The sequence below is a fragment of the Littorina saxatilis genome, unplaced genomic scaffold (assembly GCF_037325665.1).
Source record: "Littorina saxatilis isolate snail1 unplaced genomic scaffold, US_GU_Lsax_2.0 scaffold_358, whole genome shotgun sequence".
Taxonomy (NCBI): domain Eukaryota; kingdom Metazoa; phylum Mollusca; class Gastropoda; order Littorinimorpha; family Littorinidae; genus Littorina; species Littorina saxatilis.
In genome coordinates, this window is record NW_027127938.1 from 50,001 (window position 1) to 67,500 (window position 17,500).

At 43.1% G+C, this 17,500-nt stretch overlaps 3 protein-coding genes across 3 annotated transcripts in view; 2 read left to right on the forward strand and 1 right to left on the reverse strand.

Annotated features, from left to right (window-relative positions):
• LOC138956307 (caveolin-3-like) overlaps positions 1 to 2,304 on the forward strand; it is a 9,265-nt gene extending 6,961 nt beyond the window's left edge. Inside the window, exon 2 of the mRNA XM_070327702.1 lies at positions 1,188 to 2,304. Within this exon, the coding sequence (XP_070183803.1) occupies positions 1,188 to 1,520 (333 nt within the window). The 3' untranslated portion in view covers positions 1,521 to 2,304. The remainder of the gene's footprint in view (positions 1 to 1,187) is intronic.
• Positions 2,305 to 6,749: 4,445 nt separating this feature from the next.
• LOC138956300 (caveolin-3-like) lies at positions 6,750 to 10,304 on the reverse strand. Its single transcript, XM_070327695.1, has 2 exons — positions 9,623 to 10,304; positions 6,750 to 7,629 (listed from the first exon to the last, which is right to left on the reverse strand). The coding sequence occupies exons 1-2, from the start codon at positions 9,683 to 9,685 to the stop codon at positions 7,297 to 7,299; spliced, it is 396 nt and encodes a 131-aa protein (XP_070183796.1). The 5' UTR covers positions 9,686 to 10,304; the 3' UTR covers positions 6,750 to 7,296.
• Positions 10,305 to 13,000: 2,696 nt separating this feature from the next.
• The window catches only part of LOC138956299 (caveolin-3-like), a 5,232-nt gene continuing 732 nt past the window's right edge, over positions 13,001 to 17,500 (forward strand). Inside the window, exons 1-2 of the mRNA XM_070327694.1 lie at positions 13,001 to 13,349; positions 16,616 to 17,500. The exon at positions 16,616 to 17,500 is cut by the window's right edge and continues 732 nt beyond it. Of these exons, the coding sequence (XP_070183795.1) occupies positions 13,287 to 13,349; positions 16,616 to 16,948 (396 nt within the window). The 5' untranslated portion in view covers positions 13,001 to 13,286 and the 3' untranslated portion in view covers positions 16,949 to 17,500. The remainder of the gene's footprint in view (positions 13,350 to 16,615) is intronic.

Sequence of the window (17,500 nt, forward strand, 5' to 3'; positions counted from 1 at the left end):
CGAGAAGTACTAGGTATTCTAACACTGTTTCTTCATAAGTTTTCTCCTTATCTGTTATTTGTGATATTAACTAAAAGTAACCGGTATTTTAACAGAGTTTTCTAATAAGTTTTCTCCTTATGTTATCTGCAATCAAAACAAAAAGTACAGGTATTCTTCTTCTTCTTCTTGTCGATCACACTTATATTGTCAGGCCGGACAGCGAGACGAATGTTGCCGTCTTCTCCAGGTCTTCCTTTCCTCCGTACAGCTTGCAGTGGGGGAAGACTGCAGTTGACCACACGGTTTTCCTCAGGCTCTCCAAGATGGGGGCCCGGGTACCTCAGTAGGTAGAGCACTGGACTTGTGATCGAAAGGTCGCAGGTTCGAATTCGGGCCGGGACGGACACGGGTCAACTTTATGTGCAGACCCAGAGAAGGAAGCCATGTCCCACCCCCGTGTCATCACAATGGCACGTAAAAGACCTTGGTCATTCTGCCATAAGTGCAGGTGGCTGAATACACCTAAACACGCAGACACCTGGGTAGCGCGACTCCGTTGCTGCTAGCTTTCCACTGGGAGGAAGCGACCCGAATTTCCCAGCGATGGGACAATAAAGTAATGAAAATGAAAATGAATGAAAAATGTATCTTAAATAGAGAATACTACATGGCTTGCTGTGTCGTACCAGATTTACACGAGTTGTTTTTTTAAAACATTGAACTGCGAGCGAAAGCGAGCTGTTCACTATTTGAAAAAGCAACGAGTGTAAATCTGGTACGAAACAGCAAGCCGTGTAGTATTCTGTTTATCCTTCATACTGTACTTACGTGTATTTTACTGAAAATGTCCTGCATTCGGGGCAGCTAAATTGAAGACGCTTGTTTTGGAACCTCGATCTCTTCCAAAAGCCTCGTGCAATCTATTACGTCAAAGCAAAGAAACGTCACTCTGAAAGTGTGGCGTGACGTGTTAGTTCAAAAAATTCATCGAGGGTAATTAGCGAGCGCAATTTTTTTTTCTATAATGACGTTTGTCTCGGTGACTTTGGCATCATGAGCAGTGGAAAAACAGGTCCCTGCCAGACTTGCTTGACATGACCTCATTTACATGATACACACACGTGTGATTTGAACGATTATTATCTCACGGGTGTCTCTCTCACGTATGTAGGATAATAAGTGTTCTCCTTATTTGTTCCTTCAAGGTCGCTTTTGAGGATGTTCTGGCCGAGCCCGACGGTGCTCACAGCATCGACTGCGTGTGGAAGTGCTCTTACAGCTGCTTCAACTGCGCCAAGAACTGCTGCTACAACGTGCTGACCATCCTCTGTGGACTGCCCCTCGCTCTGTGCTGGGGCTGTGAGTTTGCCTGCATCACTTTCTCGCACGTCTGGCAGATCACTCCTTGTCTGCGCGCCTTCATGATCAACTGTGGCTGCGCTCAGAAGTTCTTCGGCACCTGTCTCCAGTGCTGCCTCGGTCCCATCTGCGAGAGCTTCGGTCTCTGCTTCAGCAACATCGTCGTCAAGAACGCCTAGACATCGGCAAGGGTTTTTGTTCGACTTCACGCTCCCCCAGAATCCGTCCAGGGTCTACATAACGTTGAAGCTGCTCAATTGGTTTTCTTCTAACGAGTGTCTGCTCTACACAGTATCTTAACGTCAGAATCAGCTCAAGACCCTCTGAAAAGTTTCTTCTCTGGCAAGTGATTTTTAGTCCAAAACGTTTATTTGACAAATGTCTGCAACGTCAATTATTTTTAACGTCAGCATCTGCACAAATCTGTCTGCAAAGTTTCTGCTCTGTCCAGTAATTCCACGTCCAAAACTGTTATAGAACAAGTATGTGCTTTACTGAGAATCATGATCTCATTCTTTGAGTCTTCGAGCATTTCCGCCAACATTTCTAGCATACCTCGACATATAATGCTTTTATACAATTGTGCCATAAAAGGGGATCCTTTTGACATAATTCTGACTTATTTTGTCTTGTGTACACATGCTTCTGTTCTTGTGATAACTGATCTTTTGTGCCATACAAATTTGTACTTTGATACCAGAAAGTGGACGAATCCAACGCTTGAAATTTCTTGTTTTCCTTACCAAGTGTTGTTGCTGGGTTTTGTACTTTCTATTACTTTTTGTACATTAAATCCACCCAGGGCAATTCCATTAATTAGAGCTGTGATATTCTGTTTATCTTGGTGATGTTATTGTCCAGTATTATCTCAGAGAGTGTGTATTTCTTACATTCTACAGATCTGTATTGGCTCGCAAGTGTCTGTACAATACACGATGCAATTAAAGTCACATACAAACCGAAGTATTCGCGTTTCTTGTGTAAACTCTTTCGTTCCCTCTCTCTATTACTCACTCTTTCTTTCTCTCTCTCTCGCTCTCGCTCTCTCTCTCTCTCTCTCTCTCTCTCTCTCTCTCTCTCTCTCTCTCTCTCTCTCTCTCTCTCTCTCTCTCTCTCTCTCTCTCTCCTCTTCTTTTTTTCTCACCCGAACCGCTTCTCTATGTATGTGTGTGTGTGTGCGTGTGTGTGTGTGTGTGTATGTGTGTGTGTGTGTGTGAGTGCGTGTGTGCGTGAGTGCATGCGTGCGTACGTGCGTACGTGCGTGCGTGCGTGCGTGCGTGTGTGTAGGTGTGTGTGTGTGTGGAGGTATGTGTGTGTCTGTGTGTGCGTGCGTGCGTGCGGTGTTTCTTATGCCTTTTCACTCCGTTCTTCACTTTCTCTTTTGCTTTTTCTCACCATGTCTGTTTGTTCTCTGCACGTTCTTGCGTGTTCAGTTAAACCTTTATGTATCTAGACAAAGAATTCGTTGTCTGAAGCATCATTACTGTAGGTTAGAACTCAGAAATCCAATAACCTACGCGCGTGTGCACGAAGATCAATTCTAGTTCCCTGGCATTCCCGAGCGCATATCACTTATCTGAACAAGCAAGTCAACTAGAAATTGTTGACCCACACAGAAGGGGAGAGCTGTATTAGCGAAACTTAGGGGCTCAGCTTTTGACAATATCTACCACTTCAAGTTGAACCCAAAAGCGTTGTTCCGTTCTTATCGCAATTATTGCAACGTAGCTTACTTTTCATTCGGGAGTGTTCCACTTGATTGTTATGGTGGGCCCCTCCCTCCTTTTTAAGACTTTAAGAAATCTGAGAAAAGCAGGTCAGAAGAAGGAGAGAGTCTTAGAATGGAGGTAAACTTACAGAGGTAATGAACCGAAAATATGAAAACGGGTAGGTCTTAAAAGAAAGAAAGTCTTACAATTGGAGGGGGGGGGGGGTGATTCTTTAAAAGGCGGGGGGGGGGGGGGGGTCTACTGTAGTTAGCTAGAGGAGGGGGGAGTGGCAGGAAAAACCGAAGGGAGAGAGAATTGCATGCAAGGCAAATCATACTCACAATAACCAACATTAAAGATGCAAGATTTTGTCCATTGTAGAAAACCACACACAATTGATAAATTTATAAAACGCCAATGAAGAAGGACGCTCAGCTGTAGAGAGAAAGAAAGAAAGAAGGAAAAAGGAAAAAAAACAAAAAAACGTAGGGTTTCATTCTTTTCATTTATTTTTCAGCTTGAAGCGGACTGCATGCAACTGAGGCACAAAAAAAAAATAAAAAAAAATAAAAAAAAAAATCATACTCACGCGAATACCTACTGAACAACGTGCTTGTACTCCAAAGTGCAGGTGTAAAAGATGGCAGTGACAAGCAAACGCTCTGTCCTTTTTTTTAAATCTTTTTTTTTTATCAAAAATTGTAAGTACACGATACAGTAACACGATTGTCCACTTCAATGAAATATTCGAAGTGAAAGGGACATTTGTATCCATTTCAACGATAGATCAGAGCAATGTGTTTTTGCGGGGGGTCGACAAAACCCACTAAGAACAATCCGAAGCTAGAAGATTGTAAACACGAGTTCTTAGAAAAACTAAGATTTAATCACCGGGCCTGTTTGTACATGAAGGCGGTTGTGAAAATGCGTACAACCCTTCCCGTGAAAACTGTTCTGCTCACTATCTATTATGTACTTTGGCTATTACATAAAATAAAACTATCTGTCCACTTGTACACATACCAACAATCAGAATCCGGAGGTGTTATTGTACAGGGTTGGATTTTGTTTTATAAATTAATTATTTTCTTGAAAATCACCAATGAATACAAATAAAGATGCAAGCAAGCCAGCAAACAAACAAACAACCAAACAAAGAAGAAAGCAAAAAACAAACGAACAAACGAACAGACAAACGAACAAAAAAGCGAACAAACGAACCGACAAACAAACACATGAAAGGCATTTTGTATAATTAAAACCACGGCTCCAAAAGCTGTTTAAGTTTATCACAAACCTGAGTTTTCAAATATTCTTATCTAAATTTGGAATTCGTGCACTTTGTCAACATTCAACAGTGCACGATATATTTGCCCGCTTTGAACGCAATTAATCAATATTTGTATGGTTTGATTTTCATGAGTGAAAAGGAGCAAAATAATTATTCTTCATGACTGTGAGAACGCTCGTCGAAGTATTCACAAGCAGGTTAAACCACTGAGACTTAACTTAAGTCTCATTTATAATATGCATCTGTGTCGGCCTGCAACTGCATGAATGGGAACTCGTTTGCTTATCTGATTGATTGATTGCTTCCTCGACAGAGCGATTGCCTTCTCTTGAATGAACCATTACATATTTTGTAAATGTTGCATGAATAACGTGCAAACATCAAGGTGGCATTGCATGCACGCTGGCATACATTATAGTAATCAATAACTGTGGAAATTAATAACAGTATCAAAATGCATGCACACACACACAGATACACACACACACACACACACACGCACGCACGCACGCACGCACACACACACAGACACACACATACACACACACACACATACACACACACAAACACACACACACACAAAAACACACACACACACACACACACACACACACACACACACACACACACACACACACACACACACACACACAATTTAGATTCATAGAAAACATAGGAATACGTTTTTATTGTGGGAAGTTGTATCCTGATATGGCACTAACATTTACGAACGCAACAGCATTTCCACAATTTTCAATGCGACGAAGAGCCTTCATTGTTAACAAAACCTTGAATATGTACATATTTCTGCCAATATCACAGTCAACGTGTAACACAGTGTAGAGTCTTTCTTTTCTTTCTTTATTTGGTGTTTAACGTCGTTTTCAAACGTTCAAGGTTATATCGCGACGGACAGTGTAGAGTAAAGATATTACCACAAAAAAAAAGATAGTTGTACAGAAGTCGATTTGAGTGACTTTATCCGATGCAATTACAATAAAATAAAGCATTTTATATTAGTAGTTGAAATGAATTGTCTTAAAGGCCCATGCCGCCTCGTGGAAAAAGTAGGCCTCACGGTCTCAGATGTAGTCAGACTTTTACAGGGGATAAGACCATCCCTCCACTTGGTCACATACCAAAAGTGAACAACATGGAGCTCTCTGTGGACGGTGGTATCTTTTTAGGAATTAATGTTGATTTTGTAAAAGGCACCCATGCCTTTTTTGGCAATAAATTCATGAACAAATTGCAACTTCCCACAGTAAGCAGTCAGGGTTTTGATTTTTGGTATTTGATCAAGTGGAGGACTCGTTGTATCCCATGTAAAAGCCTGGCCAGATCTGAGACTGTTTTAACGATGCGGAGTGGGGCTTTCCAGGCACATTCCTCACGAAAGCGACCTTGCTCATCACCACCACGGATCTTTCTAGGATTTGACACGAAAAAAAAAGAGCATTCATCAGATTACAGACATGCCTCAATGCAGCTGCCAAGCTCTTTTCTGTGTAGAGCTCGTAGTTTTTTTTTTACACCCCCGGTATAGGGGTATAGGTTTCGCTCGATGTGTTTGTTTGGGTGTTTGTTTGTGTGTTTGTGTTCGCATATAGATCTCAAGAATGAACGGACCGATCGTCACCAAACTTGGTGAACAGGTTCTATACATTCCTGAGACGGTCCTTACAAAATTTGGGACCAGTCAAACACACGGTTAGGGAGTTATTGGTGGATTAAAATTATACAAGGACTTATACAGGGACATCTTCATGGTCAAAGGGAAATAACCATTCTCACTCAGTCACTGCCACCAACTGAGAAGGTTATTTCCCTTTGACGGGGGTGTTTTTCCTACCTCATAGGAATTTCTTGATTTTTTTTTTTTTTTACATCCCTACAACCGATATGGCTGTCCGGTGTAACACGAGAAAATTACTCCCACGAGATTTTTACTCCGGAGTAAAAATTTCGTACGAAAAAGTTACTCCCTTTACGAAAAAAGCACTCCCCCATTTCACGAGAAAATTACTCCCCAAGACAGGTGAGTTCCGAGTAAACATTTCGTACACAAATGTTACTCCCCTGACGAATAAATAACGAATAAATTACTTCACCCAAACACAAGCAATTTAACTTCCCATGCCAGGTGTACATTTTTACTCCCTTGTCCCCTGTTAGTCTTGGTGGTGGAAGGCGTGGAAGGCGTGGAAGGGGTGGAGGGAGGGTAGCGCGACATTCTTGTGCGCGAGAGCACTTATTGGTATTATCCCTTCGCCCGCATTCCATTTTTGCGAACGAGATTTTTACTGGAAGTAAAAAAAAATGGGGAGTAACAATTTCGTGGAGGGAGTAATTTTTTCGTGCCTTGGGGAGTTCTTTTCTCGTACAAAAAGTGTACTCGGAGTAAGAATTTCGTACGAAATATTTACTCCGGAGTAAATTTTTCGTGGAGTAAAAATGTCGTGTTACACCGGCACTGATACACGTTTGTTTCCTTGTTCAGTTTACAGTGTGGTCCCGGTGTTTAAAACTAGTGTGCTTTTTTTCTTCTTTTTTCATAGGTCTTACACAGTAAACATGCAGACAGATCCCCAAAGCTCATGTGCTTGATTCATGCTACTTCAAATCTTGTTAAAAACCTTGATCTCCTGTGTAGAGCGGGATGTTTTGTTGTGTTCATTTTAAAAGTGACACCTTTGTCAATCGACTACATTAATTTAGGCAAAACAATCCCCTCTTCACCAATGAAAGCAGCCAGTCTGTTGGGTTTTGGTAAGTGTTCAACTGGAAGAATGCTCTTATTCCCCTATAAAAGCCTGGATAGATCTGTGGGGTTGAAATGATGGGTTATAAGAGAAGAACATCTTCTTTAAACTGTTCAACAAAAAAAGAAGAAAAAGCCTGGCATAACTGCAACAAAATTCTTTTGATACCGCTCCTCGTCTAAAAAACAACCAGTTACTGCTTTTTCACGACAATATTGCTGAAGAGGAGACCGCAGGTTTCACAGATTGGACCAAGACAGCACTGCAGGCAAGTACCGAAGAACTTCTGAGCGCAGCCACAGTTGATCATGAAGACTCGCAGACAAGGAGTGATCTGCCAGACGTGTTGGAACGTGATGCAGGCAAACTCACAGCCCCAGCACAAGGCTAGCGGGATTCCGCAGAGAATGGCTAAGACGTTGTAGCAGCAGCCCTTAGCGCAGTTGAAGCAGCTGTAGGAACATCTCCACACGCAGTCAATGCTGTGAGCGCCGTCGGGTTCGGCTATGACATCCTCGAAAGCGACCTTGAAAAAACAGAAAGGAAAAAAAAAAGAGTAAGAAATGGTTAAATTACCCCGGTTTTTTTTATCTCTGATTTCCGGGCACCTCCAAATTACTGACATAATTATACAATCATACAATGGAAACAAACAAACAAACAGAAAAACAAACAAACAAAGGAATGAATGCCCGAAGGAACGCAGGAACACAGGAACGAACGAACGAACGAACGAACGCAAAAAACGAACGAACGAACGAACAAACGAAAAATAAAACACGAATGAAAGAACGGTGGAATGAACAAAAAAAGAATCGAACTAATGAACGAAAGCATGCATGATCGCACACGCACCCACGCATTCTCGCATAAACAAATAAACACACAACAAACAAACAAATAAACAAAACAAAAACCCAGTAAGGAACAGCAAAAAACACAAACGCAACCAAAACAAAAATCCAAACAAACAAACAAACAAAACAAAACGAACAAGTTTAAGTAAAACCAAATAAAACACAACTACACTGACAACAGAAACAGACCGACAATTTAAAAAACAAACAAGTCGCGTAAGGCGAAATTACTACATTTAGTCAAGCTGTGGAACTCACAGAATGAAACTGAACGCACTGCATTTTTTCACAATGACCGTAGTCCGCCGCTCGTGCAAAAGGCAGTGAAATTAACGAGCCTGTTTAGCGCGGTAGTGGTTGCGCTGTGCTGCACAGCACGCTTTTCTGTACCTCTCTTCGTTTTAACTCTGTGAGCGTGTTTTTAATCCAAACATATCATATCTATATGTTTTTGGAATCAGGAACCGACAAGGAATAAGATGAAAATGCTTTTAAATCGATTTCGGAAATTTAATTTTAATCATAATGTTTATATTTTTAATTTTCAGAGCTTGTTTTTAATCCGAATATAACATATTTATATGTTTTTGGAATCAGAAAATGATGAAGAATAAGATTAACGTAATTTTGGATCATTTTATAAAAAAATAATTTTAATTACAATTTTCAGATTTTTAATGACCAAAGTCATTAATTAATTTTTAAGCCTCCAAGCTGAAATGCAATACCAAAGTCCGGCCTTCGTCGAAGATTGCTTGGCCAAAATTTCATATAACGCCACACACAAGACAGAAGTCGCAGCACAGGCTTCATGTCTCACCCAGTCACATTATTCTGACACCGGACCAAACAGTCCTAGCACTAACCCCATAATGCCAGACGCCAGGCGGAGCAGCCTCTAGATTACCAATTTTAAAGTCTTAGGTATGACCCGGCCGGGGTTCGAACCCACGACCTCCCGATCACGGGGCGGACGCCTTACCACTAGGCCAACCGTGCCGGTCAAAGAGAGAGAGAGAGAGAGAGAGAGAGAGAGAGAGAGAGAGAGAGAGAGAGAGAGAGAGAGAGAGAGAGAGAGAGAGAGAGAGAGAGAGAGAGAGAGAGAGAGAGAGAGAGAAAGAGAGAGAGAGAGAGAGAGAGAGAGAGAGATGATTAAATGACAGTTTCTGAGCCCTAGATTGCAGCATTTTGCTTCCTTGAAAAACAAAAATTCCGGGGGGTCATGCCCCCGGACGCCCAATGAGGGTGTGACAGTGCCGCCTCAACTTTTACAAAAAGCCGGATATGACGTCATCAAAGACATTTATCGAAAAAATGAAAAATATGTCTGGGGATATCATACCCAGGAACTCTCATGTAAAATTTCATAAAGATCGCTCCAGTAGTTTACTCTGAATCGCTCTACACACACACACGCACAGCCTCGGACACACACACACACACACACACACACACATACACACACTGACACACACACGCACACACACACACACACATACACATACACCACGACCCTCGTCTCGATTCCCCCTCTATGTTAAAACATTTAGTCAAAACTTGACTAAATGTAAAAAGTAGACAACAGCTAATGAACAAGAGGAAACAACAAACAACATACTGCGTACAAAATCATCTAGCAAAGAGTTCAAACGTTCAGCCTACCTTGAGATGGTCGTTGACGTTATTGGGATCACGGTTCTGCATGTCCATCTCCGTCGCCTGCATGATGATGTCTTGTCTGCTCTTGTCTTGTCTTGTCTTGTCTTGAATACCAAACACAACCTCACGTTTGTAATGTCCTAAAGTCTCTCCGCGTCTTTAATCTCCTAAATGCAAAAACAAAGAGACTGCCAAAAGACTCCTAAAGCTTCACTTTTCCTCACTTCGAAAGAGTTTGCAATAACAGATTGACTTAAACTTCACACAGTTCTTGCCAAATAAGTCCTTGGAAGCAAGCGAAGCAAGAATTGTCTCAAACGAGTATTCTGTAAATGTAATTTATGCACGTTCCGCAGCAGAACCCTTTCACTGACAAACACACAAAACTGTCCTCGATAGTTCGATTATTTTTCCACTCGTATTGCTGATTTGAAGCCGTGCGCCTTTTGTGCCATAAAAGACGGAGTACAGTAATGAATTCCCCCGAAAGCAATTCTCCTGTAACCTAATCTGTAACGTAAAGCTCAGCTTCTGAATCTGTGCGTGTTGCGCGTCGCAGCATGCGTCGACCCAATGAAGAATGGACATTAAGTATTCCTGTGCCTCGATCGCTAAGCAACTCTGTTTTGGTCTTTGTTGCTTTACAACAGTCGTGCACCAGTTTTTGTCAGTCACCTAATGTACACAGATCGTCCCAGTGATACCTAACAGATAAAAAACAACCTGTCGATATTGCAATCGATGGAGGAAAAGAAAGAGGGAAGGCGTGAGACAGGTGGAGGGGAAGGAGATGGGGTGGAGAATGACGGGTGTGTTGTGGTTGAGGTGGCGTGAGACAGGTGGAGGGGAAGGAGATGGGGTGGAGAATGACGGGTGTGTTGTGGTTGAGGTGGCGTGAGGCAGGTGGAGGGGAAGGAGATGGGGTGGAGAATGACGGGTGTGTTGTGGTTGAGGTGGCGTGAGGCAGGTGGAGGGGAAGGAGATGGGGTGGAGAATGACGGGTGTGTTGTGGTTGAGGTGGCGTGAGGCAGGTGGAGGGGAAGGAGATGGGGTGGAGAATGACGGGCGTGTTGTGGTTGAGGTGGCGTGAGACAGGTGGAGGGGAAGGAGATGGGGTGGAGAATGACGGGTGTGTTGTGGTTGAGGTGGCGTGAGGCAGGTGGAGGGGAAGGAGATGGGGTGGAGAATGACGGGTGTGTTGTAGTTGAGGTGGCGTGAGACAGGTGGAGGGGAAGGAGATGGGGTGGAGAATGACGGGTGTGTTGTGGTTGAGGTGGCGTGAGACAGGTAAAGGGGAAGGAGATGGGGTGGAGAATGACGGGTGTGTTGTGGTTGAGGTGGCGTGAGACAGGTGGAGGGGAAGGAGATGGGGTGGAGAATGACGGGTGTGTTGTGGTTGAGGTGGCGGGTGGCGGGTGGAGTTGAGATTGCACAGGAATACTTAATGTCCATTCTTCATTGGGTCGACCTTTTTACCGTGGATGCTGCGACGCGCAACACGCACAGACTCAGATTCCTCGGCTGACGTCACGCTTCCAAGGGAAGTAATTTTCGAGCGGACTGCAATAACTCGGCCAAGAATGCAAACTTTCTTCGATTAAAGACATTGTAGCATGTCTAAAATCTTCGGACTTGTGTTATCAAGCTGTTAAAATCACCAAGTAACTTTTAAGTATAGTTTCAGTTACATGAGAACTCATTCTGATGAACAGATTTTGAGAGCCACAACCCAACAGCTGCCCTTTAAAGACTCGTTGCCAAAGCACCACCAGCAGAGGGGAAATCATGCTCGACTTGAGAGATGCTGGAATTAGCTACAGATGTGGGAGATAATCACGTAAACTGAAGTGTGTGTGTGGTGGGGGGGGGGGGGAAGGGGGGAGCGATACAAGAATAACCCGAACCAAGGATGTTGTTTTAATTTATTTTCTTGCACAAACTAGCCCAAAAAAGTCATACAGGCTTATGCAGATTTTCGAAGCATTTTACAAAGCCCTTTGAGTCACCTATCCCCCACTGAGAAAAGTTCGGTTGTCCGGACTAAATGGCGGACACGTTTCCGGCGATTTATAGGGGAAGAACAAGAAGATTAGGGTGGGCTCGAAGGCTGGGGCTGGGGGGATGGTGATAGAGGGAAGGGGAGGGGTCAGAGAACCCCGAGTGGAGGGAGGAGCAAGTTCAAGTTCAAGTTTTATTAGTCCATAACCCATGGGGGCATTTTGAACAATAAATACAATCAATACAATCATGATATATGCTAATATAGTAAATAAAAAAATAAAAAAATAAAAAAAGTATGAAAAACTGTTACAAATTCTATTAATAAAGTCCAAAATATTCTTTAGCAATTTCTTTTTCTTAGTAGCAAACAACTTTTTAAATTTAAGTGCATTAGGAGCGAGGGGGCTTACAAAGAATCTACGACGAAGCCAGCAGCAGACAGGATAAGAGGAAAAGGAAGTTAAAAAGTGCAAAGATTAAAAACAAAAAAGGTTAAATTATGCAAATAAATCCCCTGCACGCGTGCGGCCCCCCCATCCCCCCTCCCCCCCTCCCCCCCCCCCCCCCCCCTCCATCGGCCCCATCCCATCCGTACGGCAAGAGTACGCGCTCACACGACAATAGGGCATCGCAACTCGAAATATCGGTTGTACTTGTAACCATTGACAAAAGCTGCACCAAACAACCACACAGCTTTTCTTTGTGTTTTTTCACTTTCATTGCTCACGCTCTGCTAGTCGTGAATCGTTACTGTTATGGTGATGAGTCGGTTGCTGAAACATCAAACATACACGCTGAACTGGATAACGTCAATAGAATAATTCTCACAGAATTTAAAACACACACACACACGCACACACGGGGGCACGCACGCTCACACACACACACACACACACACACACACACACGCACCGTCACGCACGTACGCACACACGCACTCACACACACACACACACACACACACACACACACACACACACACACACACTCAGCTGCATCCACTCCAGGATAATTCAGTTGTCGGTGACGTCAATGCACAAATAATCAATCTGAGCCAATCAATAGTATATTCCTCGCACGTCATCGCCCAGTTCATTCTCTTCTGCAATTTCTTCAGTTTCTCAATCATCAACTTCCCCCCTGTCACGTACCCCACCATCATTATTTTCCTCACCAACCCAACGTACCACCCCTTCCTGCCTCGGCTTGCTTCAATTCTAACGCTGCGTTCCTTTTTCGTTTGTCTTTGAATTGGCCCCCACCCAGCCCACCCCGCACACTGTCGGTGTAATTTTCTTCTTTTTCGCAGCCACCCCATCCGGGGTGGCCAAACAAAGAGTTGCTAAGGGTAATGGGGTGGATATAAAACGCGGTTTCAGCATCGATCTTGCCTTTCCCGTAGCGTTACCTAAACAAGGAGAGACTGACGGAGTCTGCTATAGCGTGCACGGTGCTGATAAAATAAATAGGTCACAGGGAGATTGGACTGTATCTCTGAGAACACCATATCTAACATATTGGACTGTCTGTTTGTGATTAACGCGACTAAAAGTTTGACTCTCTCCGTACTCACAGAAACTACAATCTTGGATCACTGTGACCAAACGATAGAATCTCTAACTTGACTTCGTGACTGGGATTACCGTGACTACAAAAACTCATCAATATGCAGGCTACAGAGATTGACATGGTCAACCGTGACCCTAATAACGTCAACGACCATTTGAAGGTACGCATTTTTATGCATATCCAATCACGATTTCTTTATTTCACGCATTGTTCTTTGCACACCTACATAATTATGCACTTCAAGTCGTAGCGTGAGAGATACATTCGTCATTGCCTGAAAAATGCATGGTCTACGCATTTAATGAAAGTGTTTATTTTGTCCACACTGTCGTTTGATTAACTGTTATTGTGTGCAATGCTTGGACTGAAATCTAATTTGAAGACTTAACAGCTAAACATTTTTATTAATATAACATTCACGATAAAAAGTGTTTTATGAAGTGCACTCAAAACATAAGCTGACATCTTCATCTTTCCTCCAACTGTTTGTGCACTCTTTCGATGAACTTATTTGTCCCACTCCCCACCTCAATGCAGCGTTTTTGAATATCCATGCTTCATATTCTGCATTCAAAAACTCAACTCAACAAATTTAATCAATTCAACCGAATTCAGTTCAGCTGAATTCTATTCAACTTGTTTCGGCTTAAATCAGTTTTGCTGACTCCATTTAACTAACATCAATCCTTCACAGCTAGTTGTCGTATTAACTATACCTTCCAGAAGAATAACCGTTTAATAAATAGTTCCCTTATACAGATATTTAGAGATATTCTTGGATGTTGAAACATTTCCCTAGAGTTTTAGATTGTTTTGATAGTTTCAGTATACGTGTTTTACTGAACTCGTTATTAAAATAAGCTCCTTGCTTTGAGAAACGGGTTCGATTTTAGACACATGCAAAAGGTGAAACAGCCTCAAGACGCCCAACACCAACATGCGTCAAAAATGACAAAGGTTGAAGGATTTTGTTTTCAACCAATGGATATGATGTCACAAAAATGAAAATATTTAGAATGATGTATTATGAAGGAAAGATTAGTGATACGTAAATATCATTTAGAGGAGGATATGAATTCGATCACAAAGACCTTTTAAAGTCAAAGAAAGTATTGGCACGGCGTTGAAATCTTCGAGTATTTACTGCCTTTTACGAAATATAAATCGGCACGATGCCATCTCTATTTCAGACCTCCCCTTCCCCCCCACCCCCCTGAGCAAACGGACATGGACATCATCATATATAAAAGGGGGTCCTTAACGTCCTCACAGGAAATTTTCCTTTTAGGGACATGAGTTGATGATACGCTAAAAGAAGAAAGGGAGGGAAAGAAAAGGGCAAGACCAAGCAAGCCCGACCGTGATAGGACCCCGGCCCCGCTCTCCATGAAAGGACATCATCAAACATCTGCCCATGCTTATATAGTCTGGTCGAGGGGCAGGTGACTGGCGTTATAATTACAAAATAATCGAAGCAACTGTTATAGATTGCTCAAGAAAAAAAAGTTGTTTAGTACGATTAGTATACCACCTTCCTGTTCAAGTTACTTGCTTCAACCTTTCGCAGTTTGAGCCATGAACACGTACATTTTTCACAAATCAATGGTAAAAACCCTCCCATTGATACCCAGATCGAGCCCCGCGGTCAATGCCAAATTGTGATATATTCGTTTGAACTCTCGTGCTTCTTAAAACTGTCACGCTTATGAGACAGAAACCGGCGCGGTTGGCCTAGTGGTAAGGCGTCCGCCCCGTGATCGGGAGGTCGTGGGTTCGAACCCCGGCCGGGTCATACCTAAGACTTTAAAATTGGCAATCTAGTGGCTGCTCCGCCTGGTGTCTGGCATTATGGGGTTAGTGCTAGGACTGGTTGGTCCGGTGTCAGAATAATGTGACTGGGTGAGACATGAAGCCTGTGCTGCGACTTCTGTCTTGTGTGTGGCGCACGTTATATGTCAAAGCAGCACCGCCCTGATATGGCCCTTCGTGGTCGGCTGGGCGTTAAGCAAACAAACAAACAAAAATGAGACAGAACCTGAGAGAGGAATGCAGTAAAGCGGAACGTTGCCCCGGCACAGTGGAGAGGTCGTTGGGGTGCGATCTAGAGGCTCCTTAGGGGTTTACATATACCCATTTTAGGTCGTAAGACTAAAACAATGTACTAGCCAAAACGATAAGCGATAGCACTTAACCCTTTTAGCACACGAAAGTACTAATCGTCCTGAAAACACTTCTACTTTAGCACTTTATAAAGTTACTTTGAATTTTTTTTTTTAATTTTTACTTTTGGGAAGACGCTTAAGCGTGCCCTTTTAATCGATAAACAATAACATTAGATTTTGGGTTTATTGATGTCCTGCGCTAGCCCCTCGGCCGGACTATAATGGGAAAAGAGCATCCTTTTACTTGAAGAAAAACCACTAATGTCAACCACCTAGCTGCTTCCTGTGCAAAAATGGGAATCGTTTGCTGAATTAATGTTGATACTGACTTTCTGTAAATGTGTGATATAAATTCGAAAAAAATTAGACTGCAGCCAAGCTGTTGAATTTGAGTTCGTGTCCCAGTGGTAAAATGATGTGAACTTATGTTACAGAGTGGAAAGATCAATGGTAACCACTCCGATAGGGAGCCGATCTGTTTTTAAAATGATCCGCAAAACAGAGTGACTGCAGCTTATAATTATGTTATAGTAGTGCTAATAGAACGTTCACGAAAATGCAGTAGGACAGAGCACCTTGGACACGATCTGATAATATCTAACATGGACATTTTGTCTAATGCCGCAGTCATTTCAATCACTATGCATGCATGGGTGACCGGCACGGCTGGCCTAGTGGTAAGGCGTCCGCCCCGTGATCGGGAGGTCGTGGGTTCGAACCCCGGCCGGGTCATACTTAAGACTTTAAAATTGGCAATCTAGTGGCAGCTCCGCCTGGCGTCTGGCATTATGGGGTTAGTGCTAGGACTGGTTGGTCCGGTGTCAGAATAATGTGACTGGGTAAGACATGAAGCCTGTGCTGCGACTTCTGTCTTGTGTGTGGCGCACGTTAAATATCAAAGCAGCACCGCCCTGATATGGCCCTTCGTGGTCGGCTGGGCGTTAAGCAAACAAACAAACAATGCATGGGTGTAGCGGCAAAACGCACACAAGTTCACTGATTATGTTTATTATTTTTTAGTAATCTAGTTACTTTTGCAAGGTATTTAAAAATCCTTTCATTCTATAAATAAGACATCATAAAACCTTCACTCGCATCTTTTCTTAATGGTAAGAGTGAGTGCAGATACAGGGGAGAGAAAGAGTGCGGAGACAGAGGAGAGAGAAGCATACAAACACATGAAAAAACCCGAATGATATTAAGGTTGCTGCTCTTGGCCACTTTGGTGACATATTTTAACACTCTTATTTTGTCTTTGTCGCAGGTGGCATATGAAGACGTCATAGCCGAACCCGACGGAGCTCACAGCATCGACTGCGTGTGGAGATGCTCGTACAACTGCTTCAACTGCGCTAAGGGCTGCTGCTACAACGTCCTGTCGATCTTCTGCGGAATCCCGCTGGCGCTTTTCTGGGGCTGTGAGTTTGCCTGCATCACGTTCCAACACGTCTGGCAGATCACTCCGTGCATGCGGGTCTTCATGATCAACTGTGGCTGCGCTCAGAAGTTCTTCTCGACGTGTCTCCAGTGCTGTCTGGGTCCTATATGCGAATCCTGTGGCATGTTCTTCAGCAACATCGTCGTGAAGAATCAGTAGCTGTAAGAGACTGATTGCCTCGATCTTCACGTCTCAACTTTGCTCAGTACAATCTCCGTCCACGTGTTGTCTCCCTTTGGTTTGAGATGAACGCCTTGCTTCAGATGGTATCCCTGGATCGTTGTGATGACTTGCTATAACATTCCAACTGCTCTTAGCTTCTCATTCTGAAGACCAAAAACCTGAATGTTTGTTTACCGTGGTAGACCTTTACAGAATCAGATTTTAAAACCAAGACTGTCATCTAAACTGAGAAAGAAAACAAAATTGCATCGGTCCCTGATAGCCATTTTGGTTGATAGGGACGTTAAAAAACAAAACAACAACTAACCAAACTGAAGACCCTATTTCTGAGCGGATAATTATTAGGAGCTGCTTATCAAACCGGTTTCAAGGCTCTTAATTCTTGACATTTAGTTTCTGAACTGGTCTTTCTGCTGAACGAATACTGCTAAAAATCCGTCCATAGTTTTGTTCTGCCAGACTGCTGCGTGCCTCATGGTACTAGCCTTATTATCATTGCCTTGGCCCTCAGTTGAGTTCTAATATGGC